The 26,752-nt window shown below is 40.3% G+C and overlaps 2 protein-coding genes across 2 annotated transcripts; both read right to left on the minus strand.

The window, feature by feature from the left end:
• Window positions 1-972: 972 nt before the first annotated feature.
• Window positions 973-8,824, minus strand: LOC116716313 (integral membrane protein GPR180-like). Its single transcript, XM_032557234.1, has 5 exons — window positions 8,788-8,824; window positions 3,547-3,575; window positions 3,183-3,380; window positions 3,030-3,107; window positions 973-2,948 (listed from the first exon to the last, which is right to left on the minus strand). The coding sequence occupies exons 1-5, from the start codon at window positions 8,822-8,824 to the stop codon at window positions 2,793-2,795; spliced, it is 498 nt and encodes a 165-aa protein (XP_032413125.1). The 3' UTR covers window positions 973-2,792.
• A 2,087-nt stretch (window positions 8,825-10,911) lies between these two features.
• On the minus strand, window positions 10,912-18,166 carry LOC116716314 (integral membrane protein GPR180-like). Its single transcript, XM_032557235.1, has 5 exons — window positions 17,996-18,166; window positions 12,893-12,961; window positions 12,530-12,727; window positions 12,377-12,454; window positions 10,912-12,295 (listed from the first exon to the last, which is right to left on the minus strand). Exons 1-5 carry the CDS (start codon window positions 18,164-18,166, stop codon window positions 12,140-12,142), a joined length of 672 nt encoding a protein of 223 aa, XP_032413126.1. The 3' UTR covers window positions 10,912-12,139.
• Window positions 18,167-26,752: the final 8,586 nt, after the last annotated feature.

Raw genomic sequence — 26,752 nt, forward strand, 5'->3', positions numbered from 1 at the left:
ACTTGTGCATATGTATTAATTGTTTTTATCTTGTAACCAGGTTGCTATGTATTGCAAATTTTTTGCTCAGGTCCCTCTTGAAAATGAGATCTAGATCTCAACGGGGTTTACCTGATTAAATAAAGGAATATGAATTACACCCATTGAGTAAATATGAATGCAGCAGCGCCCTCTGCTGTTTGACAAAGGTTAAAAAAAACCAAAAAAACTACTTGCCGCATGTTTACGTTTATTAAGTGTTATGTCACCGAATATCTTACAAAACTCAAACTCTTATGCATCACTTTTTTACACAAAGTGATGCATTTCAAACAGTTATTTTCATGATCCAATCAACTTCTATTCAGACACAAGAAATGCCATGATGGATTTGTATTAGATTTTTTTTTTCTAAAACAAGTAATAACAAAAGTTATTTCCTCTATACAAATATACACAAAACTGTTGTTAATCTTTAGTTTGGGTAAGAATGGTCACCAAAAATCTGTGAACTAGCTCATGTCATGTATTTTCTTTTAATACATTAATATCAAATCGGCACAAGCAAGACATTGTGATTTTAAACACAAATCAGTAATAATGAATAAAAACCACAGGGGCCTATTATACAGTAATGGCACATTTTTAGAGCTAAGGTTTAATTTAGAAGCATATTAAATTATTTTTCTTAATTAGTAACTTTTTCTGTTACAAACTGACCCCGGCCCCCCATCAGAGAAGGGGAAAGTTTTTTTTGTTATAAAACACACCGTTTTAAATTTATACAAAGTAGTGTAGCATTACAAGTGTGCAATGTTGCATTAAATCGATGTTTATGGTAACTATTTAAGAAAAATGTACGGAATAAGAAAATATATTAAATTGGATGCTTTTCGAAAAGCAAAAATAGTGACTTGTGTCTCGTAACAGCATGCAGGATCCCACCTGAGCAGAGTCTCTGCAGCTCCTCACCATGTGGTCTCCACGGCCATGTTAATAGAAAAATGTTTACAGTTTTCAATTTTTTAAATGAACCAATTCCAGTGAACTCGTTACAGTTGCCATGTTTGCTCGTTTTATTTCCACAAGTGACATAAATTATGGACATTCAAGTTTGAATAATTACATAATCCACTATATATTAGATTGTCTCTGTGCTGCAATTTAAAACATAACGCAACGTTTGACACATGCACTGTTTCAGTGCAAAGCAATATGAGCTGATATCATTTTGCGCATTTATAACAGCTGACAAAGGCTTTACATTCAAGTATATTTTTAAATATCGCCTCTGACCAAACAGAATGAGAAGTAGTGGTGTTGGATGCTGCCTTTTCTTTTTTTTTTTTTTTAAATCACTTAAAAAATAAACAAACAGACAAATAAATAGGTCAGTTTCTTTCTTGGCACCTGTTCTGCATGTTTGTTTTTTTTCCAAATTATATGATCCCACCGTCCTCTGTTTTGTTTTGACACTAACGTAAGTCAGATTTAGCCCGGTGACAGAAGTAAACAAAAAATCACAGGAGTGTATTTACACAGTGGATCTCTTGTAAAAATGATTTTTTCAGAAAACTCACCATTTCTGCCCATTCAGAGTCATGCAGTTCGCTGCAGCTACAGAGAGTTAATGTCGTTTCAATGGTTTGCGTCTCACATGCTGTCAGCTCCTACATTTATGTTGACAGTTACATAACAGTACAGCTTTTGTGACAGAAATAATCATAACATAAAAATCACGTTGGCTATGCAAAGACTCATGCTGCTTTAATTTCTCTCAAAGTCTCTAATCTTGCGGAGACAAAAATAGTTCTGACATCAGAATCCTGAGAGAAAAAAGTTAGAATTCTGAGATTCAGTGTAGAATAAAAAAAATAAAAAATAAAAATTCTCACATTAATGACAGAAATCTGGAAAAAATCAAGAAATAAAAGTCAGACTTCTGACATTCTATGATTTAAGTTAGAATTTTATGCTACAAGTCTGAATTTTGAGAGGAAAAACGTCAGTATTGGAGATTTCTTTTCCCTCTTGAATACTCACACTAGAACCACATTTTATTAGGATTTCATTAGGAAAAAGAGAAGTTTAGCTAGAACGCATTAAAAAACACCAAAAAATTTATTGCACACCAACATAGAAGTGGCGTACATTTGTTTTCATCTCCCTTAACCCTGATGATACCCTGGAATACAATCCACTGTCTTTACTAGCAATTAGTAAACAGCATCCATTAATTTGTAATTACATTTCAGAATTAAATCCAGATGTTCTGCGAAGGCCTCAGGAGAGACCAGAATTGAAGTTTTGCTTATTGGGAAACTGAAACTGACACCCTGAACACCATGTTTTTGTCCTTCCACTTCACAGTTACGCTCCACTTTAATTCATGTTGGTCTATCACATAAAATGCTAATAAAATAAGCTCAAGCTTGTGGTAAAAGGGGAATGAAAACTGTTGCGGGGAAGCCTATCTACATGCAGACTGCCCCAATTGTGGCTGACTCAGCGATTTGCAGGTAAAGCCTTTAAAAACAATCTAATTGTGATTGCTTGTGATTTTGCACTCTCTCAAGTTCTTCCTCATGGTTTTCTGCTGACGTCTACCTCGCCAGCCGATGCATGCTTGGCCATGCATTTTGCATCCCAGAGGCTCCAGTTAGAAGTCAGAGGTAGTATGTTGCAGTAAGTACTGTCCTCTGTCCACGGCTCAGTGGTAGCTCTAACGTGGGACAGAGGACGGTGCAGGGGGACATCTCCTGCTGCGTCTGACAGAGACGCTTCAGTTCTCACCGTAACCTCGCTATCTGTGCTCATAGGCGCCCCCTGTGGTTCGTTCTGGACATGGTGAGCGGCAAAGACACGGAGGAGAGGGAGGACACCTCCCAGTAGAGCGAGCGGGACAGGAAGAGCTGGTAGAGGATCACCATGGAGATGGACTGACAGAGGATCACGCCGATGGTGATGACCTACAGAACAAAAGGTAGTGACAGAGGTAATGAAGATTTCAGGTAACGGACAGTCAAATTCTGGAAGTCGTGGCCTCGCACCTTTTCCCTCTGGTGGTCGTTGAAGACCACAGACATGAGGACGAGGACGGGGTGACAAAGGAACCACAGGAAGCAGCCCTGTGGAGAGAAGACAACCTGGAGGTCAGGCGGCTGTCAGGCTCAGAGGCTGCTGGTGGAGCTCGGAGTCGTCACCTTAGCAAAGCAGAGGTAGAAGTCTCTCTTCAGGGTGCTCCTCTCTGTGGAGACGATCTGGTAGAGGACGGAGGCCAGCAGGAGGGACAGCGCCACTCTCAGAGCCAGGAGGAGGAGACCTGCTAGGCTTCGTTGGGCGTGATAACTGTGGTGTTCGCTCTCTGACTCAGAGTACTGCTCCCACAGCAGCAGGACCCCCTGGGAACCACAGATCGGGTCAATGTGTAAGGCTACGCATCGGATTGCTCTCTGCCAGCCATGACTGCCGATATCAACTTCTTTGTGGACAACACCAATCCCCACCAGAACATCAAAAAGCTTCTCTAGTAAGAAACTCTGGCCACATAAAAACATAAGCTGGTACCTGTGTGACCACGCCGCCGACAGCAACGGCTGTGGAAAACCAAAATTTAAACTTTGTTGTTTCTAGCAACTTGATTTGAGTGTTCAGTCTTCAAATCTTATAAGCTAATCTGATGAAGATTTCTCAATTTCTAGCATTTTTCAAATGAGTATCAATTTATGATTCTAACCAACATAAAATGAAAATGCCGAATGTCTTTTCATACAATAAATGCAAATATCTGGTTTCAACTGGATCTGCTGACAAGTTCAGAATCCTCCTTCATTTAGAGCAGATCTGCAATTTTCAAGATAAAGCAAATTATATTTGAATGAATTTGTGAAACGGTTTCCCTCCTGCACTCCTACTTCAGCTTTTCTTAAATGCGAAGGAAGGGCTCTTTAAATTCCCATTGCCACAACGTACTAAAACCTAATTTTCTTACTTTACCAACACAAAAAAAAATTATTCTTGCTATATTGGAACATGATGTGATGTTTTATGAAGTTATCCTGTCAGGATCTGTGTTTTCTGTGTTCATTTAGAGTTTTTTGTCCTTGAGTCTCTTCGTTGTCCTGTCCTCCCCTTGATTGTTCCCAGGTGTGTCTCGTTCTGTCATTACCCTCCCATGTATTTAACTCCACCTGTGTTCCTTGTTCCTCGTCGGGTCCTCGTCAATGTCTAGTCTATTTGTCGTCAGTGTGTCCATGTGCCTGCTGCTCGTTGTTTTGGACTGTGAGTTTCCTCATTAAATCATTATTCATCTTACCTGGGTCCGCTGCGTCTGCCTCACCACCCCTCACCACCGCATTCCATGACATATCCATTAAGAGCAAACACTTAAAACAATTTGTTTCTTCGAATAATAAGAAAAATAGTGGCAGCAACTACCTAACTGTTTTTTTCTTTTCTCAGATTTACAAATTTAAAATGATGCTTCTTTAACTGACCTGACACTACAGTAAGATCCCTAACCCCAATCCTAACCCCTACCCCAAGAGCTTCTTTTTCATATTTTTACCTGCAATTGTGGAATAAATTAAACTCTAAATTTAGAAGCAACAAATACTTCATGATCTACGAACACTACTGTGTCCATAATTTTCAACACTTAGAGATATTTAATTTAATTCCAAACAAACTCCTTCAGTAAGGAAAAAACCCTTCAGTGTCAGCTGATTTCCAAAAGTTATAAATAGTCCAGAGACCCTTTTTTACTTTTTCCATTATTTTTCCTTTTCTCTTTTCTTAGAATTGTTTTAATAATTCCCATTGATAACTTTTCCACTTTATTATTTGTATTACTAGTTTTGTTTTGTTAAAGATAACTGCCCTTTACTTAAAAGGAAAAACTTCTTTTTTAAAAAAAACAAAAACAAAAAAACAAACAGAATAATTTATTTCAGCATGATCTAAACTGTCAGGATGACTCTATTTTCCCCAAACAGTCCATATTATACTGTATCTCTAAAACGCCATCATTCGTTTCTAATCTTTAGTGATTTATAGTTGGTGGAATTCCATAACATAATGTGTTAGCTCATTGCAGAACTTAAATGTTTACAGATTCGCTTCACGGTTTCCTAATCTTTAGCTTCTTCCCAGGATTCAGAGGGAACCAGAACAACCTCAGAGATCTTCTCTAATATCCAGCTGAATACCTCAATTTAGGCTTTGATGAGAAGAGAGCTGCTCTTTTCTCATCAAAGCCTAAATTGAGGTATTCAGCTGGATAATGTTCAGGTTGGCACCTTAACACTTGCTTGTCAACCTCTCTGGATGTCCACTCAAGGCATCACAACACCAAATTATTATTTTCTTTGCAGTTGTGAAACGTTTAAAACTTCCCATATTATTTCATTCCTCATAAATCATTTGCTTACTTAAACAAGCCACTCTAAAGAGAAAACTGTTCTCTGAATTTAGAAAACTAAAACTACATCAAAATCTTGCCTTATGCGATGATCATGACTTCTCTACTGTCAGACAGACCACAAAACAATCCTCACTCCCTCCTTGCATGAACTTCCTCTCACCTACTTTTCTTTCCAGCTTTTAGATAATTCATTATTTTTCATTTTGTTTACTAAATCATTTATTTATCTATCTATACTCTATATCTTCAACATCTTCTTTTTATTTTCTTTCTGTATTTGGTTGCTTAAGAGGAAAGGAGATCAGGCTTTTTCTGTTGTTGCTCCTCTTCTATGGAACAATCTACTTTTCCAAATCAGATCTGCCCACAGCCTGGATCATTTTAAATCGCTTCTTAAAACTCATTTTTATTCCTTGGCATTTAATTGAACTAGTGTTTTGATACTCTGTTTTTATTCATTTGTGTTATTGTCATTCTTGTGCAGCACTTTGGTGCAGTTTTATGCCTGTTTTTAAAGTGCTATATAAATAAATTTGACATTGCTTTTTTCTTATAACTCCTACCTGAGCTCCTCCCTGCTCTGCTGCCTGATCTGCTTCACTCTTCTTGCTCTCCTGTTTTATCCTAACTTTTCTGATTTCCTTCTTCTCTCTTTTTAGCTCCTCCATCCACTTTTCTAACTCGCCCATTCCTTCACTACTCATATTTTTTTGATTTGATTTTTGTTTTCTGTCATACTTCATCCTATAACTCAGTCAGTTCGTTTGAGTGTTTAATTGGCCCTGAAAGTTATATTTTTCTATCAATTTATTTAAATTCTTTACTGAGTTAGGGTTTTGTCTTTCCATAAACTTCCAGTCCTTACACTGGAGTTTATCTTTCGGTGTTAATTTGCTATTCCCTTTTCCCATTTTGAGCAAATTAGTCAATTTCGTTCCAGTCTTAAAAACACATAGGGTGGACTCTAAAAGACTGGATAAATTCTTAGCAGGACGGTGATCAATCCCCTGTTGTGGTAATTCCCTCTTCAACCTTTTCAGGTGGGAAATTCTTGCCTACATGCATCCACCAGAGGTTCACCGTTTGCACTCCTGCCGTTTGGTATGAGGACAAATACCTAGTGGTATTTAAATTCCTCCAAGTATTCTCACACTCACACACACACTTGGTATTACGGGTTTTTCAGTTTACGCGGACTCCGCCGTCCTTCTGTTACCTATCAGTGCCTAGGATTCATGGGGTTTTACACCCCAAAGACCCTCAATTGTTCGCTCACTTTTTAATTTAAACGCTACTCACTTGTCCCCCCTTCACGGACGTCCCGTCAGCCGTTGGTTTCCAGCAGGCGTATCGGACTCCGGCTTCGAAGGAGCAATTTATCCATCCATCCATCTTCTTCCGCTTACCCGGGGTCGGGTCGCGGGGGTAGCAGCTTCAGAAGGGAGGCCCAGACTTCCCTCTCCCCGGCCACTTCTTCCAGCTCCTCCGGGGGAATCCCGAGGCGTTCCCAGGCCAGCTGAGAGACATAGTCCCTCCAGCGTGTCCTGGGTCTTCTCCGGGGCCTCCTCCCGGTGGGACGTGCCGGGAGCACCTCACCAGGGAGGCGTCCAGGAGGCATCCTGACCAGATGCCCGAGCCTCAACTGGCTCCTCTGGATGTGAAGGAGCAGCGGCTCTACTCTGAGTCCCTCCCGGATGACTGAGCTTCTCACCCTGTCTCTAAGGGAGAGCCCAGCCACCCTACGGAGAAAACCCATTTCGGCCGCTTGTATCCGCGATCTCGTTCTTTCGGTCACGACCCAAAGCTCATGACCATAGATGAGGGTGGGAACGTAGATCGACCGGTAAATCGAGAGCTTCGCTTTTTGGCTCAGCTCTCTCTTCACCACGACGGACCGGTACAGCGCCCGCTTGACTGCAGACGCTGCGCCAATCCGCCTGTCGACCTCCCGCTCCCTTCTTCCCCCATTCGTGAACAAGATCCCGAGATACTTGAACTCCTCCACTTGGGGCAGGACAAACCCCCTGACCCGGAGAAGGCACTCTACCCTTTTCCGGCTCAAAAAAATGGCCTCGGATTTGGAGGCACTGATCCTCATCCCGGCCGCTTCACACTCGGCTGCGAACCGCTCCAGCGAGAGCTGCAGATCACGGCCTGATGAAGCCAAAAGGATCACATCGTCCGCAAAAAGCAGAGATGAGATCCTAAGGCCACCAAATCGGATCCCCTCAACACCTTGGCTGCGCCTAGAAATTCTGTCCATGAAAGTGATGAACAGAATCGGTGACAAAGCTCAGCCCTGGCGGAGTCCAACTCTCACCGGAAACGAGCCCGACTTACTGCCGGCAATGCGGACCAGACTCTGACACCGGTCATACAGGGACCTGACAGCCCGTATCAAAGGGCCCGGTACCCTATACTCCCGGAGAACCCCCCACAGGGCTCCCCGAGGGACACGGTCGAACGCCTTCTCCAAGTCCACAAAACACATGTAGACTAGTTGGGCGAACTCCCGTGCACCCTCCAGGACCCTGCAGGGTGTAGAGCTGGTCCAGTGTTCCACGACCAGGACGAAAACCACACTGCTCTTCCTGAATCCGAGGTTCGACTATCCGACGGATAGTTTCCAGCAGGCGGGTCGGAGACACAGTCCTGGAAAGGATCTGTGAGACTCCTAGGAGCCTGCGGTGGTCACGGTCTTCTGATGTCCTTTCCTCCCTCTGGAAGCCGCAGATTTCTGCCTCTGCTCTCAAGCTTCATCTGAATCTAGCCCTGCTTTTGTGGTCGCTATTTAATCTTATTTCGAAATTAAAATATCCAGGGTGGCACCCAATACCTCAAAGTCCCTGATTGGTACATTTTGATGAACGTTCTCCCAATTATCTGAAATAAATTTGATTTCTCTTCTTTAGTTTCTTCATCCGGGGTCTGAATCTCTGTTTTGTCCATCTTTTCTTCGTCAGCCTTTAAATTTTCTTCCCTGGCTTTAAGTTTGTCCATCTTCAATTTAAGTCCAGCAATTTCTTGAGTGAGCTCTTCGTTCACCTTGCCAATCCAGTACAACTGTTGCGATTTCTCCTTCATTGAATTGTTAAAGTTTCTTTTATCGACCATTGTTCCCCATTTTACCTTCTTATTATGTGTTGACAGGGCTTTGCTTTCTGATTGTAATTGTTCAACTGTCGCTTTAGCCTCGTCCAATTCACTATTTAAAGTCTTGAATTGTTGCTTCAAATAATCATTTTTGTTTACCAGCCTTTCATTCTCTGTCTGCCAGGTATCTTTTTTCCTGGCATTCAGTCTCTCAATCTTCAGCCTCAGATTTTCGACAGTTTTCTGAAGCTTCTTGTTCTCTTTTGTAAGCTTCCAGCAGCTCTTCTCCAAACTTTCCACGTTCTCCAGCAATTCATTTCGTCGCGCCATCGTTCAGTTTTGTTTGAGATTGAAGTCTGCAAATGAATTTCTCTGTGGAACCTGGGAATACAAAGACAGGCGGCTGTGATGTCACAGACAGGATGAGTGACATCACAGCTTCACGTCAAAGCCACAAGAAGTCTGTTGGGTGCGGGGGAGGGAGAGGGGGGCGGATGTTGTTTTTTTTTTAACTTTATTCGCAGACACACTGTATAACGACAGAGTTATGCCTCATTTGTTCTGCCTCAAGAAAAAACAAATACAGATAAACATATTCAAGATAAAGATAAAGCTAAGGGTTCATTTAAAGCAATACAGATTCCAATTGTTTTATTTTCTGTAGCTCTTTTTCTGTCATCTTCATGTCGAATCTTCACATTCAAAGACAAACTCCCAGGATTTTCTGGTTTTTATTCATTTTTATTTTTCACAGATTGTGAGAACATCCCACCTTTAAATGGCTTGTTTTCCGATAGAGAAGAGACATTAAAAAAAAAAAATTAAAGATAGGCAACAAGATTCTATGAAACAGTGTCATTGTTTTTATTGTTTTATACTTGTGCATATGTATTAATTGTTTTTATCTTGTAACCAGGTTGCTATGTATTGCAAATTTTTTGCTCAGGTCCCTCTTGAAAATGAGATCTAGATCTCAACGGGGTTTACCTGATTAAATAAAGGAATATGAATTACACCCATCGAGTAAATATGAATGCAGCAGCGCCCTCTGCTGTTTGACAAAGGTTAAAAAAACCCAAAAAAACTACTTGCCGCATGTTTACGTTTATTAAGTGTTATGTCACCGAATATCTTACAAAACTCAAACTCTTATGCATCACTTTTTACACAAAGTGATGCATTTCAAACAGTTATTTTCATGATCCAATCAACTTCTATTCAGACACAAGAAATGCCATGATGGATTTGTATTAGATTTTTTTTTTTCTAAAACAAGTAATTACAAAAGTTATTTCCTCTATACAAATATACACAAAACTGTTGTTAATCTTTAGTTTGGGTAAGAATGGTCACCAAAAATCTGTGAACTAGCTCATGTCATGTATTTTCTTTTAATACATTAATATCAAATCGGCACAAGCAAGACATTGTGATTTTAAACACAAATCAGTAATAATGAATAAAAACCACAGGGGCCTATTATACAGTAATGGCACATTTTTAGAGCTAAGGTTTAATTTAGAAGCATATTAAATTATTTTTCTTAATTAGTAACTTTTTCTGTTACAAACTGACCCCGGCCCCCCATCAGAGAAGGGGAAAGTTTTTTTTGTTATAAAACACACCGTTTTAAATTTATACAAAGTAGTGTAGCATTACAAGTGTGCAATGTTGCATTAAATCGATGTTTATGGTAACTATTTAAGAAAAATGTACGGAATAAGAAAATATATTAAATTGGATGCTTTTCGAAAAGCAGAAATAGTGACTTGTGTCTCGTAACAGCATGCAGGATCCCACCTGAGCAGAGTCTCTGCAGCTCCTCACCATGTGGTCTCCACGGCCATGTTAATAGAAAAATGTTTACAGTTTTCAATTTTTTAAATGAACCAATTCCAGTGAACTCGTTACAGTTGCCATGTTTGCTCGTTTTATTTCCACAAGTGACATAAATTATGGACATTCAAGTTTGAATAATAACATAATCCACTAAATATTAGATTGTCTCTGTGCTGCAATATAAAACATAACGCAACGTTTGACACATGCACTGTTTCAGTGCAAAGCAATATGAGCTGATATCATTTTGCGCATTTATAACAGCTGACAAAGGCTTTACATTCAAGTATATTTTTAAATATCGCCTCTGACCAAACAGAATGAGAAGTAGTGGTGTTGGATGCTGCCTTTTTTTTTTTTTCTTTTTTAAAATCACATAAAAAATAAACAGACAAATAAATAGGTCAGTTTCTTTCTTGGCACCTGTTCTGCATGTTTGTTTTTCAAATTATATGATCCCACCGTCCTCTGTTTTGTTTTGACACGTAACGTAAGTCCGATTTAGCCCGGTGACAGAAGTAAACAAAAAATCACAGGAGTGTATTTACACAGTGGATCTCTTGTAAAAATGATTTTTCAGAAAACTCACCATTTCTGCCCATTCAGAGTCATGCAGTTCGCTGCAGCTACAGAGAGTTAATGTCGTTTCAATGGTTTGCACCTCACATGCTGTCAGCTCATACATTTATGTTGACAGTTACATAACAGTACAGCTTTTGTGACAGAAATAATGATAACATAAAAATCACGTTGGCTATGCAAAGACTCATGCTGCTTTAATTTCTCTCAAAGTCTCTAATCTTGCTGAGACAAAAATAGTTCTGACATCAGAATCCTGAGAGAAAAAAGTTAGAATTCTGAGATTCAGTGTAGAATTAAAAAAAAAATAAAAATAAAAAATTCTCACATTAATGACAGAAATCTGGAAAAAATCAAGAAAAAAAAGTCAGACTTCTGACATTCTATGATTTAAGTTAGAATTTTACGCTACAAGTCTGAATTTTGAGAGGAAAAATGTCAGTATTGGAGATTTCTTTTCCCTCTTGAATACTCACACTAGAACCACATTTTATTAGGATTTCATTAGGAAAAAGAGAAGTTTAGCTAGAACGCATTAAAAAACACCAAAAAATTTATTGCACACCAACATAGAAGTGGCGTACATTTGTTTTCATCTCCCTTAACCCTGATGATACCCTGGAATACAATCCACTGTCTTTACTAGCAATTAGTAAACAGCATCCATTAATTTGTAATTACATTTCAGAATTAAATCCAGATGATCTGTGAAGGCCTCAGGAGAGACCAGAATTGAAGTTTTGCTTATTGGGAAACTGAAACTGACCCCTGAACACCATGTTTTTATCCTTCCACTTTAATTCATGTTGGTCTATCACATAAAATGCTAATAAAATAAGCTCAAGCTTGTGGTAAAAGGGGAATGAAAACTGTTGCGGGGAAGCCTATCTACATGCAGACTGCCCCAATCGTGGCTGACTCAGCGATTTGCAGGTAAAGCCTTTAAAAACAATCTAATTGTGATTGCTTGTGATTTTGCACTCTCTCAAGTTCTTCCTCATGGTTTTCTGCTGACGTCTACCTCGCCAGCTGATGCATGCTTGGCCATGCATTTTGCATCCCAGAGGCTCCAGTTAGAAGTCAGAGGTAGTATGTTGCAGTAAGTACTGTCCTCTGTCCACGGCTCAGTGGTAGCTCTAACGTGGGACAGAGGACGGTGCAGGGGGACATCTCCTGCTGCGTCTGACAGAGACGCTTCAGTTCTCACCGTAACCTCGCTATCTGTGCTCATAGGCGCCCCCTGTGGTTCGTTCTGGACATGGTGAGCGGCAAAGACACGGAGGAGAGGGAGGACACCTCCCAGTAGAGCGAGCGGGACAGGAAGAGCTGGTAGAGGATCACCATGGAGATGGACTGACAGAGGATCACGCCGATGGTGATGACCTACAGAATAAAAGGTAGTGACAGAGGTAATGAAGATTTCAGGTAACGGACAGTCAAATTCTGGAAGTCGTGGCCTCGCACCTTTTCCCTCTGGTGGTCGTTGAAGACCACAGACATGAGGACGAGGACGGGGTGACAAAGGAACCACAGGAAGCAGCCCTGTGGAGAGAAGACAACCTGGAGGTCAGGCGGCTGTCAGGCTCAGAGGCTGCTGGTGGAGCTCGGAGTCGTCACCTTAGCAAAGCAGAGGTAGAAGTCTCTCTTCAGGGTGCTCCTCTCTGTGGAGACGATCTGGTAGAGGACGGAGGCCAGCAGGAGGGACAGCGCCACTCTCAGAGCCAGGAGGAGGAGACCTGCTAGGCTTCGTTGGGCGTGATAACTGTGGTGTTCGCTCTCTGACTCAGAGTACTGCTCCCACAGCAGCAGGACCCCCTGGGAACCACAGATCGGGTCAATGTGTAAGGCTACGCATCGGATTGCTCTCTGCCAGCCATGACTGCGATATCAACTTCTTTGTGGACAACACCAATCCCCACCAGAACATCAAAAAGCTTCTCTAGTAACAAACTCTGGCCACATAAAAACATAAGCTGGTACCTGTGTGACCACGCCGCCGACAGCAACGGCCGTGGAAAACCAAAATTTAAACTTTGTTGTTTCTAGCAACTTGATTTGAGTGTTCAGTCTTCAAATCTTATAAGCTAATCTGATGAAGATTTCTCAATTTCTAGCGTTTTTCAAATGAGTATCAATTTATGATTCTAACCAACATAAAATGAAAATGCCGAATGTCTTTTCATACAATAAATGCAAATATCTGGTTTCAACTGGATCTGCTGACAGGCTCAGAATCCTCCTTCATTCAAAGCAGATCTGCAATTTTCAAGATAAAGCAAATTATATTTGAATGAATTTGTGAAACGGTTTCCCTCCTGCACTCCTACTTCAGCTTTTCTTAAATGCGAAGGAAGGGCTCTTTAAATTCCCATTGCCACAACGTACTAAAACCTAATTTTCTTACTTTACCAACACAAAAAAAATTATTCTTGCTATATTGGAACATGATGTGATGTTTTATGAAGTTATCCTGTCAGGATCTGTGTTTTCTGTGTTCATTTAGAGTTTTTTGTCCTTGAGTCTCTTCGTTGTCCTGTCCTCCCCTTGATTGTTCCCAGGTGTGTCTCGTTCTGTCATTACCCTCCCATGTATTTAACTCCACCTGTGTTCCTTGTTCCTCGTCGGGTCCTCGTCAATGTCTAGTCTATTTGTCGTCAGTGTGTCCATGTGCCTGCTGCTCGTTGTTTTGGACTGTGAGTTTCCTCATTAAATCATTATTCATCTTACCTGGGTCCGCTGCGTCTGCCTCACCACCCCTCACCACCGCATTCCATGACATATCCATTAAGAGCAAACACTTAAAACAATTTGTTTCTTCGAATAATAAGAAAAATAGTGGCAGCAACTACCTAACTGTTTTTTTCTTTTCTCAGATTTACAAATTTAAAATGATGCTTCTTTAACTGACCTGACACTACAGTAAGATCCCTAACCCCAATCCTAACCCCTACCCCAAGAGCTTCTTTTTCATATTTTTACCTGCAATTGTGGAATAAATTAAACTCTAAATTTAGAAGCAACAAATACTTCATGATCTACGAACACTACTGTGTCCATAATTTTCAACACTTAGAGATATTTAATTTAATTCCAAACAAACTCCTTCAGTAAGGAAAAAACCCTTCAGTGTCAGCTGATTTCCAAAAGTTATAAATAGTCCAGAGACCCTTTTTTACTTTTTCCATTATTTTTCCTTTTCTCTTTTCTTAGAATTGTTTTAATAATTCCCATTGATAACTTTTCCACTTTATTATTTGTATTACTAGTTTTGTTTTGTTAAAGATAACTGCCCTTTACTTAAAAGGAAAAACTTCTTTTTTAAAAAAAACAAAAACAAAAAAACAAACAGAATAATTTATTTCAGCATGATCTAAACTGTCAGGATGGCTCTATTTTCCCCAAACAGTCCATATTATACTGTATCTCTAAAACGCCATCATTCGTTTCTAATCTTTAGTGATTTATAGTTGGTGGAACTCCATAACATAATGTGTTAGCTCATTGCAGAACTTAAATGTTTACAGATTCGCTTCACGGTTTCCTAATCTTTAGCTTCTTCCCAGGATTCAGAGGGAACCAGAACAACCTCAGAGATCTTCTCTAATATCCAGCTGAATACCTCAATTTAGGCTTTGATGAGAAGAGAGCTGCTCTTTTCTCATCAAAGCCTAAATTGAGGTATTCAGCTGGATAATGTTCAAGTTGGCACCTTAACACTTGCTTGTCAACCTCTCTGGATGTCCACTCAAGGCATCACAACACCAAATTATTATTTTCTTTGCAGTTGTGAAACGTTTAAAACTTCCCATATTATTTCATTCCTCATAAATCATTTGCTTACTTAAACAAGCCACTCTAAAGAGAAAACTGTTCTCTGAATTTAGAAAACTAAAACTACATCAAAATCTTGCCTTATGCGATGATCATGACTTCTCTACTGTCAGACAGACCACAAAACAATCCTCACTCCCTCCTTGCATGAACTTCCTCTCACCTACTTTTCTTTCCAGCTTTTAGATAATTCATTATTTTTCATTTTGTTTACTAAATCATTTATTTATCTATCTATACTCTATATCTTCAACATCTTCTTTTTATTTTCTTTCTGTATTTGGTTGCTTAAGAGGAAAGGAGATCGGGCTTTTTCTGTTGTTGCTCCTCTTCTATAGAACAATCTACTTTTCCAAATTAGATCTGCCCACAGCCTGGATCATTTTAAATCGCTTCTTAAAACTCATTTTTATTCCTTGGCATTTAATTGAACTAGTGTTTTGATACTCTGTTTTTATTCATTTGTGTTATTGTCATTCTTGTGCAGCACTTTGGTGCAGTTTTATGCCTGTTTTTAAAGTGCTATATAAATAAATTTGACATTGCTTTTTTCTTATAACTCCTACCTGAGCTCCTCCCTGCTCTGCTGCCTGATCTGCTTCACTCTTCTTGCTCTCCTGTTTTATCCTAACTTTTCTGATTTCCTTCTTCTCTCTTTTTAGCTCCTCCATCCACTTTTCTAACTCGCCCATTCCTTCACTACTCATATTTTTTTGATTTGATTTTTGTTTTCTGTCATACTTCATCCTATAACTCAGTCAGTTCGTTTGAGTGTTTAATTGGCCCTGAAAGTTATATTTTTCTATCAATTTATTTAAATTCTTTACTGAGTTAGGGTTTTGTCTTTCCATAAACTTCCAGTCCTTACACTGGAGTTTATCTTTCGGTGTTAATTTGCTATTCCCTTTTCCCATTTTGAGCAAATTAGTCAATTTCGTTCCAGTCTTAAAAACACATAGGGTGGACTCTAAAAGACTGGATAAATTCTTAGCAGGACGGTGATCAATCCCCTGTTGTGGTAATTCCCTCTTCAACCTTTTCAGGTGGGAAATTCTTGCCTACATGCATCCACCAGAGGTTCACCGTTTGCACTCCTGCCGTTTGGTATGAGGACAAATACCTAGTGGTATTTAAATTCCTCCAAGTATTCTCACACTCACACACACACTTGGTATTACGGGTTTTTCAGTTTACGCGGACTCCGCCGTCCTTCTGTTACCTATCAGTGCCTAGGATTCATGGGGTTTTACACCCCAAAGACCCTCAATTGTTCGCTCACTTTTTAATTTAAACGCTACTCACATGTCCCCCCTTCACGGACGTCCCGTCAGCCGTTGGTTTCCAGCAGGCGTATCGGACTCCGGCTTCGAAGGAGCAATTTATCCATCCATCCATCTTCTTCCGCTTACCCGGGGTCGGGTCGCGGGGGTAGCAGCTTCAGAAGGGAGGCCCAGACTTCCCTCTCCCCGGCCACTTCTTCCAGCTCCTCCGGGGGAATCCCGAGGCGTTCCCAGGCCAGCTGAGAGACATAGTCCCTCCAGCGTGTCCTGGGTCTTCTCCGGGGCCTCCTCCCGGTGGGACGTGCCGGGAGCACCTCACCAGGGAGGCGTCCAGGAGGCATCCTGACCAGATGCCCGAGCCTCAACTGGCTCCTCTGGATGTGAAGGAGCAGCGGCTCTACTCTGAGTCCCTCCCGGATGACTGAGCTTCTCACCCTGTCTCTAAGGGAGAGCCCAGCCACCCTACGGAGAAAACCCATTTCGGCCGCTTGTATCCGCGATCTCGTTCTTTCGGTCACGACCCAAAGCTCATGACCATAGATGAGGGTGGGAACGTAGATCGACCGGTAAATCGAGAGCTTCGCTTTTTGGCTCAGCTCTCTCTTCACCACGACGGACCGGTACAGCGCCCGCTTGACTGCAGACGCTGCGCCAATCCGCCTGTCGACCTCCCGCTCCCTTCTTCCCCCATTCGTGAACAAGATCCCGAGATACTTGAACTCCTCCACTTGGGGCAGGACAAACCCCCTGACCCGGAGAAGGCACTCTACCCTTTTCCGGCTCAAAAAAATGGCCTCGGATTTGGAGGCACTGATCCTCATCCCGGCCGCTTCACACTCGGCTGCGAACCGCTCCAGCGAGAGCTGCAGATCACGGCCTGATGAAGCCAAAAGGACCACATCGTCCGCAAAAAGCAGAGATGAGATCCTAAGGCCACCAAAACGGATCCCCTCAACACCTTGGCTGCGCCTAGAAATTCTGTCCATGAAAGTGATGAACAGAATCGGTGACAAAGCTCAGCCCTGGCGGAGTCCAACTCTCACCGGAAACGAGCCCGACTTACTGCCGGCAATGCGGACCAGACTCTGACACCGGTCATACAGGGACCTGACAGCCCGTATCAAAGGGCCCGGTACCCCATACTCCCGGAGAACCCCCCACAGGGCTCCCCGAGGGACACGGTCGAACGCCTTCTCCAAGTCCACAAAACACATGTAGACTAGTTGGGCGAACTCCCGTGCACCCTCCAGGACCCTGCAGGGTGTAGAGCTGGTCCAGTGTTCCACGACCAGGACGAAAACCACACTGCTATTCCTGAATCCGAGGTTCGACTGTCCGACGGATAGTTTCCAGCAGGCGGGTCGGAGACACAGTCCTGGAAAGGATCTGTGAGACTCCTAGGAGCCTGCGGTGGTCACGGTCTTCTGATGTCCGTTCCTCCCTCTGGAAGCCGCAGATTTCTGCCTCTGCTCTCAAGCTTCATCTGAATCTAGCCCTGCTTTTGTGGTCGCTATTTAATCTTATTTCGAAATTAAAATATCCAGGGTGGCACCCAATACCTCAAAGTCCCTGATTGGTACATTTTGATGAACGTTCTCCCAATTATCTGAAATAAATTTGATTTCTCTTTAGTTTCTTCATCCGGGGTCTGAGTCTCTGTTTGGTCCATCTTTTCTTCGTCAGCCTTTAAATTTTCTTCCCTGGCTTTAAGTTTGTCCATCTTCAATTTAAGTCCAGCAATTTCTTGAGTGAGCTCTTCGTTCACCTTGCCAATCCAGTACAACTGTTGCGATTTCTCCTTCATTGAATTGTTAAAGTTTTTTTTATCGACCATTGTTCCCCATTTTACCTTCTTATTATGTGTTGACAGGGCTTTGCTTTCTGATTGTAATTGTTCAACTGTCGCTTTAGCCTCGTCCAATTCACTATTTAAAGTCTTGAATTGTTGCTTCAAATAATCATTTTTGCTGACCAGCCTTTCATTCTCTGTCTGCCAGGTATCTTTTTTCCTGGCATTCAGTCTCTCAATCTTCAGCCTCAGATTTTCGACAGTTTTCTGAAGCTTCTTGTTCTCTCCTGTAAGCTTCCGGCAGCTCTTCTCCAAACTTTCCACGTTCTCCAGCAATTCATTTCGTCGCGCCATCGTTCAGTTTTGTTTGAGATTGAAGTCTGCAAATGAATTTCTCTGTGGAACCTGGGAATACAAAGACAGGCGGCTGTGATGTCACAGACAGGATGAGTGACATCACAGCTTCACGTCAAAGCCACAAGAAGTCTGTTGGGTGAGGGGGAGGGAGAGGGGGGCGGATGTTGTTTTTTTTTAAACTTTATTCGCAGACACACTGTATAACGACAGAGTTATGCCTCATTTGTTCTGCCTCAAGAAAAAACAAATACAGATAAACATATTCAAGATAAAGAAAAAGCTAAGGGTTCATTTAAAGCAATACAGATTTTAATTGTTTTATTTTCTGTAGCTCTTTTTCTGTCATCTTCATGTCGAATCTTCACATTCAAAGACAAACTCCCAGGATTTTCTGGTTTTTATTCATTTTTATTTTTCACAGATTGTGAGAACATCCCACCTTTAAATGGCTTGTTTTCCGGTAGAGAAGAGACATTAAAAAAAATTAAAGATAGGCAACAAGTTTCTATGAAACAGTGTCATTGTTTTTATTGTTTTATACTTGTGCATATGTATTAATTGTTTTTATCTTGTAACCAGGTTGCTATGTATTGCAAATTTTTTGCTCAGGTCCCTCTTGAAAATGAGATCTAGATCTCAACGGGGTTTACCTGATTAAATAAAGGAATATGAATTACACCCATTGAGTAAATATGAATGCAGCAGCGCCCTCTGCTGTTTGACAAAGGTTAAAAAACCCCAAAAAACTACTTGCCGCATGTTTACGTTTATTAAGTGTTATGTCACCGAATATCTTACAAAACTCAAACTCTTATGCATCACTTTTTACACAAAGTGATGCATTTCAAACAGTTATTTTCATGATCCAATCAACTTCTATTCAGACACAAGAAAGTTCCTAACAAAGTTGATAAAATGTCAAATAAAAATGATTTTACAAATCCTTTAAACTCACTTTACTTTGAGCCATGATGGATGGTTTTGATGTTATTTGGATTTGCATTCATCTTTCACTTAGAAAATATCTGTATTTTTACAGACTCTGTGTGCTGATGACCACACCTATGCCAAAACAGCCGAGGCACAAAATGAGGTTAATTTTTAAAATTTACACATAACTAGTAATTTTGATTTGTATATCTTTATGTGCAAATGAGACTAAAACCCTAAATGGTTTAAAAAAATAATTATTGTAATTCATTATTTGGACAGCATTTTTTATACCATTAGAGATGGAAAGGATAATATACTGAGAGATATAAAGTGTTAATTATTGTTTAATGCTCTTCACCATGCAGGTACAAAGGATACCACCAATCTTACAGGTAAGATTTAGTCATAATCATATGTGTCATAGCCATTCTTCCGGTATGACAGTCTTGCAATGCACCAGGTTTTTTGTTTTGTTTGTTTGTTTGTTTTATTTTCAGATGCCTTTGAACGTGCTTGACGCTGTTCTCCAGGAGGTGATACCAGCACAGGGAGACTCAGCTTACCTCACCTTGGCATTGACATGCAAGACCTTTCAAGCCATTGTGTCTGACCCTGTTTTCAGGAAGAAGACTCACTTTGCTTGGCTGGATGGTAAGGACCTTTGACTTTTTTCACCCAAAACATGCGAAATTAGATTTTAACTACATGAAATCGATTTTTCATTAACAGGTGAGATCAACTGGGGCAAATTTTCAAAAACATTCAAGGCAGAAAACCGGATTCCTTTTGCGGTTGTAACATGTTCCTCCTGCAACCGGCAATATAAAGACTGCGTGGGCTTCACCGGCAATGGAAGACGAGGAGAGTACCCTGGTTACTACTGTGATGGCCGACCTGGACTTTGCCCTGAGTGCCAATACTGAATTCTAAGAGAATATAAGTTGCTTTCCACAATCTGTCACACATTTCAGTTGTCACACATTGTTTGTTTTTTTTGTGACATGCCATTTTAAATAATTTCTGATAAAGCACATTTACCTTTTGACTTGTGCAGTCATCCTTTTTAATAATGTGTTCTTTCAATATTATTTACATTTTTGAATGTTCCTTTTGTTGTAGCTCAGTTGATTTACATAATTTAGTTTTCATAGAAATGGTGCCGTTTCCACACAAAGTTACATTGTGGCTGTAATTTGTTGGAGAAAGTAGAACCAATAAAGTAGTTGTAAATATATTCTAACAGCGTTGTTTAACAATAGGATAACCTTGTTTTAAAAATTTTAAATGCAAGCAAATCTAATAACTTGCAATATACTGTGTTTCCTATACATTTTGAACAATTACTGGAATCAATACAAATTTTCTTTACAAACCTGACATACAGCCAAGTTGTTTATGTTTTAACAGTCAGAATCAACTTGGGCTTTTTTTGTAATAAAGCAAGCACATACAGAAACATATTGTTCAGATACAAACAAGATTAAACGAGCAGAGCGAAGGCGTAGTCGGGGTGGAGGTGATGGAAGCTCAGATGAGGAGCAGTTGCACACATCAAGCCGGACTTTATGAAGGGTGGAGGAGATGAGCCCGGCGCCGTTAGACTGGGATGGAGACACCTGATCAGGTGATTGGCTGAGCAGGTGAGATGAAGACAGTTATAGTTAGAAATTACACACTGGTTTAATTTATGTAACCAGTGACTTTATTCAAAAAGGTTTTCATATAGAACAAAGATCATTCTCTCTGGCGGTTACCAGCGCAGTGTCTACTGCCGGGGTCCGAGGGCCAAAGATTATTTCTTGTCAAATAAACTTTATAAAACCTACTTTCTTTCTGTGTGAGTCTTTCCAGGCTGAAGCTACATTTAAAGTTTTAAATGAATCTCTTTGGGTTTTGCAACAATTGGATATTTAAGGTCTTTATTTTATGAATTGATTGCAATTGGTAGAATTGATATGGGATTTCTAAATGGAATAGTGGGACACCAATCAGTTTACTGGTTGAACTGGAGTCCTTATAGCAAACGTTTCCAATGAGACATTATGGTAAACAATGATAACAGTTGAGCCAGGTCACCTGCAACCAAAAATATTCCAGTTTTCTGAATGGCACTTGTTAGAAGTTCAGAAGTCCTTTGGTTTGTTTGTAAATTATATTCACAATGTGAATAATAAGAAAAATATTTGGCAAATAAACAATAAAAGTGCGCTGTGAATGGACGTACTAAGTTGGCCAAAATTGTTGACTAAATGTTTTACCGACCAAACCTCTTTTCCATCTAGTTCTTATTTAATAAGCCAGAGGCTATTATAGTTTAGATTGTAACTTATTTATTTTAAGAGTACCATTCACAACATCAAAATATATTATTTGAACTTCATTTGTTTATATCTGTTTTCTTAATCTGCAACAGACTGGCGATCTGTCCAGTGTCAGCAGCCCTCATGACCCACTATAGGGATAATTCATGATAATTAATGGGTGGATAAATGTGCTCTTAATGTAATGTACATTTGTCTCCAAAATATTGATTTGATTCATGTTTTATTACTTTTGTTTGAGATAGATTGGGTGTAAGGATAGATAAATACATCTCCATAATGTTTCCTTATTGTTGCTTATTCTAGATTGTTTGTTACTAATATAATTTTAAATAAAGATTTAATAAAGATTTGGAAATAAAAAAGTGACTTACCACGTGACAGACATACCACGTGACATATCACGTTTTGTAGCCATTTCTTTACTATTTAATTTGTATTTTTAATGTTGAAAGTGTTCTTGGGTGTTTTAAAAGGCGTTGTCAAATAAAATACGTTATTATTAGTATAATTATTATAACACGATCGGTACAGGAAATAGTGTCACTAGCGCCCTCTTCATTTCCGGAATGAAATAGTCCCATTTCCATATAAGGTATGAGACTGACAGTTGTTTTGGACACGTGCATCCTGGGTTCGAGTCCAGCTTATTACCTGGTATCAGACTTTTTTGTAAGTCAAACCTATGTGGTGGTATTTGTAGAAGTCTGAATGCATAAGTTGTCAATTGCTTGGTTGGCACAACGGATAGCGTCTGTGCTTTTGATACGTGCATCCTGGGTTCGAGTCCAGCTTATTACCTGGTATCAGACTTTTTTGTAAGTCAAACCTATGTGGTGGTATTTGTAGAAGTCTGAATGCATAAGTTGTCAATTGCTTGGTTGGCACAACGGATAGCGTCTGTGCTTTTGATACGTGCATCCTGGGTTCGAGTCCAGGTCACGGCATAGTTTTTTTGATCTTATGTCAAGCAGCATAGTATTTGTAGACGTTCGAGCGATGCATGTGCATTTAAACCCCCTGGGGGGCCTCTCCCTCCACTTAGGGTCGAGTGAGTGACCCTGGGCTCCCTCTCCCTGCCTAGCTTGAGTGAGGGACCCCTGGGGGGCCTCTCCCTCCACTTAGGGTCGAGTGAGTGACCCTGGGCTCCCTCTCCCTGCCTAGCTTGAGTGAGGGACCCCTGGTTCAAGTCCTGGTTGTGGATCAGTATGCACAAACTCAATCCATTGTACCAAACAAGCCTCATGGCAATGTTTTAAAATTTAACATGAAAAGCCTATGTTGTGTTATTTGTAGAAGTTCGAGCCCCAGGATTGTTAGGTGCTTGTTAGGCACAGTGGTTTGAGTCTGCGCTTTGGATACCATGAGACTGGGTTCAAGTCCTGGTTGTGGATCAATATGCACAAACTCAATCCATTGTACCAAACAAGCCTCATGGCAATGTTTTAAAATTTAACATGAAAAGCCTATGTTGTGTTATTTGTAGAAGTTCGAGCCCCAGGATTGTTAGGTGCTTGTTAGGCACAGTGGTTTGAGTCTGCGCTTTGGATACCATGAGACTGGGTTCAAGTCCTGGTTGTGGATCAATATGCACAAACTCAATCCATTGTACCAAACAAGCCTCATGGCAATGTTTTAAAATTTAACATGAAAAGCCTATGTTGTGTTATTTGTAGAAGTTCGAGCCCCAGGATTGTTAGGTGTTTGTTTGGCACAGTGGTTTGAGTCTGCTCTTTGAATTCTATGAGACTGGGTTCAATTCTTGCTCATGGCAAGGTTTTAAAATTTAACATGAAAAGCCTATATTGTGGTCCATTGTGCTTGGTTGGCACAATGGATAGTGTCTGTGCTTTGGACGCATGAATCCTGTGTTCGAGTCCAGCTTGTGACCTGTTATCATAATTTTGTAAGCAAAATCTGCTTAGTGGGTACTTGTACAAGTTTGAAGCGCTCCGTTTTCAGTTGCTTGGTTGGCACAATGGAGAGTGTCTGTGCTTTGAACACATGAATCCTGTGTTCGAGTCCAGCTTGTGACCTGTTATCATAATTTTGTAAGCAAAACCAGCTTAGTGGTACTTGTACAAGTTCGAATTCATCACTTTTCAGTTGCTTGGTTGGCACAATGGATAGTGTCTGTGCTTTGGACACATGAATCCTGTGTTCGAGTCCAGCTCGTGACCTGTTATCAAAATTTTGTAAGCAAAATCCGCTTAGCGGTACTTGTACAAGTGTGATATTATTTAAAACAATGTGGTTGCAAGGAAGTAAATTTGGTAAGACTTTATTTGAAGGGGTGCACGTAAAAAGAACATAGGATTCTTTATAAATGTTGAATTAGGTTTGAATTAGGTCCGCTGTATTTTATATTTCTGTTTTTTTGTAAATGTTTTTGTAGCGATCTGGACAGGTAATGTCCTGTTCTACAGTGCCGGGGGGCCAGACGGGTGTAAAGATAATTTTCTGGACCCGGACTCAGACCTCAGAGACGCAGAGTGATGGATCCTCTGGGGAGTCAGAGGCAGGAGGCTTAAATGAAGTGAGCTCTGCTACGTGAGCGCTGAGGATTAGAACAAGCAGAAACTATTATTAGTGGTTTATTGTGTTGCTGAGCAGAAACTTGGTGCAGCTTTGGCTATTTTATAAAAGTCTTTATAGATAAAACTGAATCTGATCAACTTGAAAATCTTTATTAATTTAATGAAATAGTCATGGAAAAAACTTTTTGAAATGTTTAAACATAAATAATCTTTAAACTGAAATGTGAACTGGTTGTTATTTTCCATTTATTTCCTGGTAGTGATGATCAGACAGGATTCTTCTCATTAGCAACACACCTCTGCTGTGAGAGGGGGCGGAGCCTCAGGTGGGTCCGGTTCAAGTTCTGGAGAATCGGGTCCAGTTCGTTCCGACTCGGTTTGTGTGAACAGAAGGAGAAGTAAAGATCTGATCAGGTGAGTTTTAACTCCACATTCTTCTGGTTTCCAGTCCTGACTGGGTTTTCTCTCTTTGAGCTGCTGGACAGAACCAGAACCAGAACTGGGCCTGGTTCTGGTTCTGGTTATGATGCAGAGCTGCAGCACCTGGTTTCAATCAGGAACTCTGATTTTTTCTGAGTTTTCATCTGTAACCCAGACAATAAGCTGAGTTTGCTCCCAGTTTGGAGTCAAACTGGTACCAGTAGGTTCTGAGTGTTTGTGGCCCAGCCGAGATATCTGGGTTTCTGATTGGTGGATGGAAAATATTTCAATATGAAGTCTATAATTTATTGATCAGAGAGGATTTCTCTGGGCTTTTATCAGTAGAAAATCCAGATTGAATCAGACATTTTGGATCAAATGCGTTACTTTATGGACTTTCTTTAATATGGAAAACTTTACCTCTCTCTGACCATCGCTCCATTTCTGAGTCTTTCTGGTTTTAAATGTTTGCTCATTAGAAAATCATAAAATTGTTGGTTGAATCACAGCAATAATTTCCACAGCTGTTTGCCAACTTGCTAGGAAAGTTGTTTTATGTATTTTATATTTGAGTCACTGAATACAATCACGGACATTTCAAATATCCATGTTTTTCCTTTACTCTGATTTTGTTTTAATGAGGAAAATCAAAGTCCCTGGTGAATTAATGAATGAAACGTATTCATACCCCTTTAAATTTCTCACTCTGTTTCATTGCAGCCATTTGCTAATCTCAGAAAAGTTCATATTTCTTATGTTTCTTCTCATAACTTAACTTAATACGCATTAGCTACAATAATGCAGAAAACATCTACCGTGCAAGCAAGGAAAACGATTTACACCGCACGCTGAATTGAAGACGAAGACTGAATTGAACTTTGTATACTTCTTTGACTGCCATCAGGGAATCGATGTTTAAAGTGTCTGAATGGTCTCCAACATGTTGGTAGGTGGTACAAGTCAAAGTAGCGTCTTTGTGACTGGTAGGACTATAGATGTCTCAGCAAAAAACATTTCCTAAACCATTGCACTGCCCCCACCAGCTGACCTTCTCTCCATAGTGCAGAGTGTAATGCACACCCACCAGATCAACGTGACTCAAAAACCCAGGATGCTTTCTTTGATTGCTGTTTTTTGCTATGCTCATGTGTCCATTGTTGTTTGCCAATAGACAGGGGTCATCAGGTGTCTTCTAACTGGTCTTTTGCTATGCAAACCAGCCTTCACTTTGCCAACAATCACTTTATTGCTTATATGCCATTGTTTCTGTGGATCCCTTTTGTGAAAAACATATCACTACAGAGTAGGAACACCCAAAAAGAGCAGCGACTTTTACAGTTTCAGCTGTTTTCCATTGGCACACATTCCTTAAGATAAAGACCCAACCTATCTATTCATATCCGCTATCAATTGTCTTAACAAGACAATTGAAAGCATTTTTTCTAGACAGGTTGACTGTTCCACTATACCAGTAATGCTGCAAATTATTTGGTGTTGGTTTGCATTTATGTAGGCCTTTGGTATGTATAGGAAGAAGTGTTGTGGTCAGCAGTAAATTTAGGTCAAGAGTGTGTGTCTATGCATCGTTTCCCCCAAGAGGAACAGTATGCAAACCCTTAGTCACCACTGCAGATCTAAAAGGAAGCTAAACTTCATCTTTCATTCCTCGAGATAGTGACAGTTCTTTGCTGGAGAATGTTTATTCTTTTAAATTCATATATTAAGTTTATTTTAATCAAAACTTAAAAAGAACAGTGCAAATCAGTGTTAATTTTGAAGACTATTAATTTAATTCCTTTAAGATGTCCTAATTTGAGCAAAGCAGAATTGGAGGACCCACTTGAAGTTATTTTCTGATCTCTAAGCCCCACTGGTGGTTGTTGTAAAGACACAGTTTCCTGACCACATAATCAATCACTTGCGAACTAAACTAATCACTTCCCTCCATTTTTCTCCAATCAATGCACTAACTTTTCCAAAGAGAAGCATTTGATTTGTGCATGCTTTGTTCTCGGAAATAGATAATTGCCTGTTTTAGAAGTTCTGCAACTGCTGAAAGCATTGACATAAAAAAAAGAAAAAGGTGGACTATTTGCACAGCAGCGGCCGATATCTCTTATTTTTGCTATGCCATTTCCTTAAGATAGCTTTGTTTGTGCCGATTGGTTTAACTAGTTTAAATATTGATTTAAAAATGTCCCTGTCTTAGATAATTTCCTATTATTTGACAATGTTTTGTCCACTTTTGCAGTTTTATAGAACATTTTTTTATTCAAACAAAGATCTCTGCAGTAAGATAAGGAGCGTTGTTTGTGAGCGGAGTTTGTGTGAGCCGTGAATTTAAGGGGAAGTTCTTAGGTGTAAGTGGAAGT

The sequence above is a fragment of the Xiphophorus hellerii genome, chromosome 24 (assembly GCF_003331165.1).
Source record: "Xiphophorus hellerii strain 12219 chromosome 24, Xiphophorus_hellerii-4.1, whole genome shotgun sequence".
Lineage (NCBI taxonomy): Eukaryota > Metazoa > Chordata > Actinopteri > Cyprinodontiformes > Poeciliidae > Xiphophorus > Xiphophorus hellerii.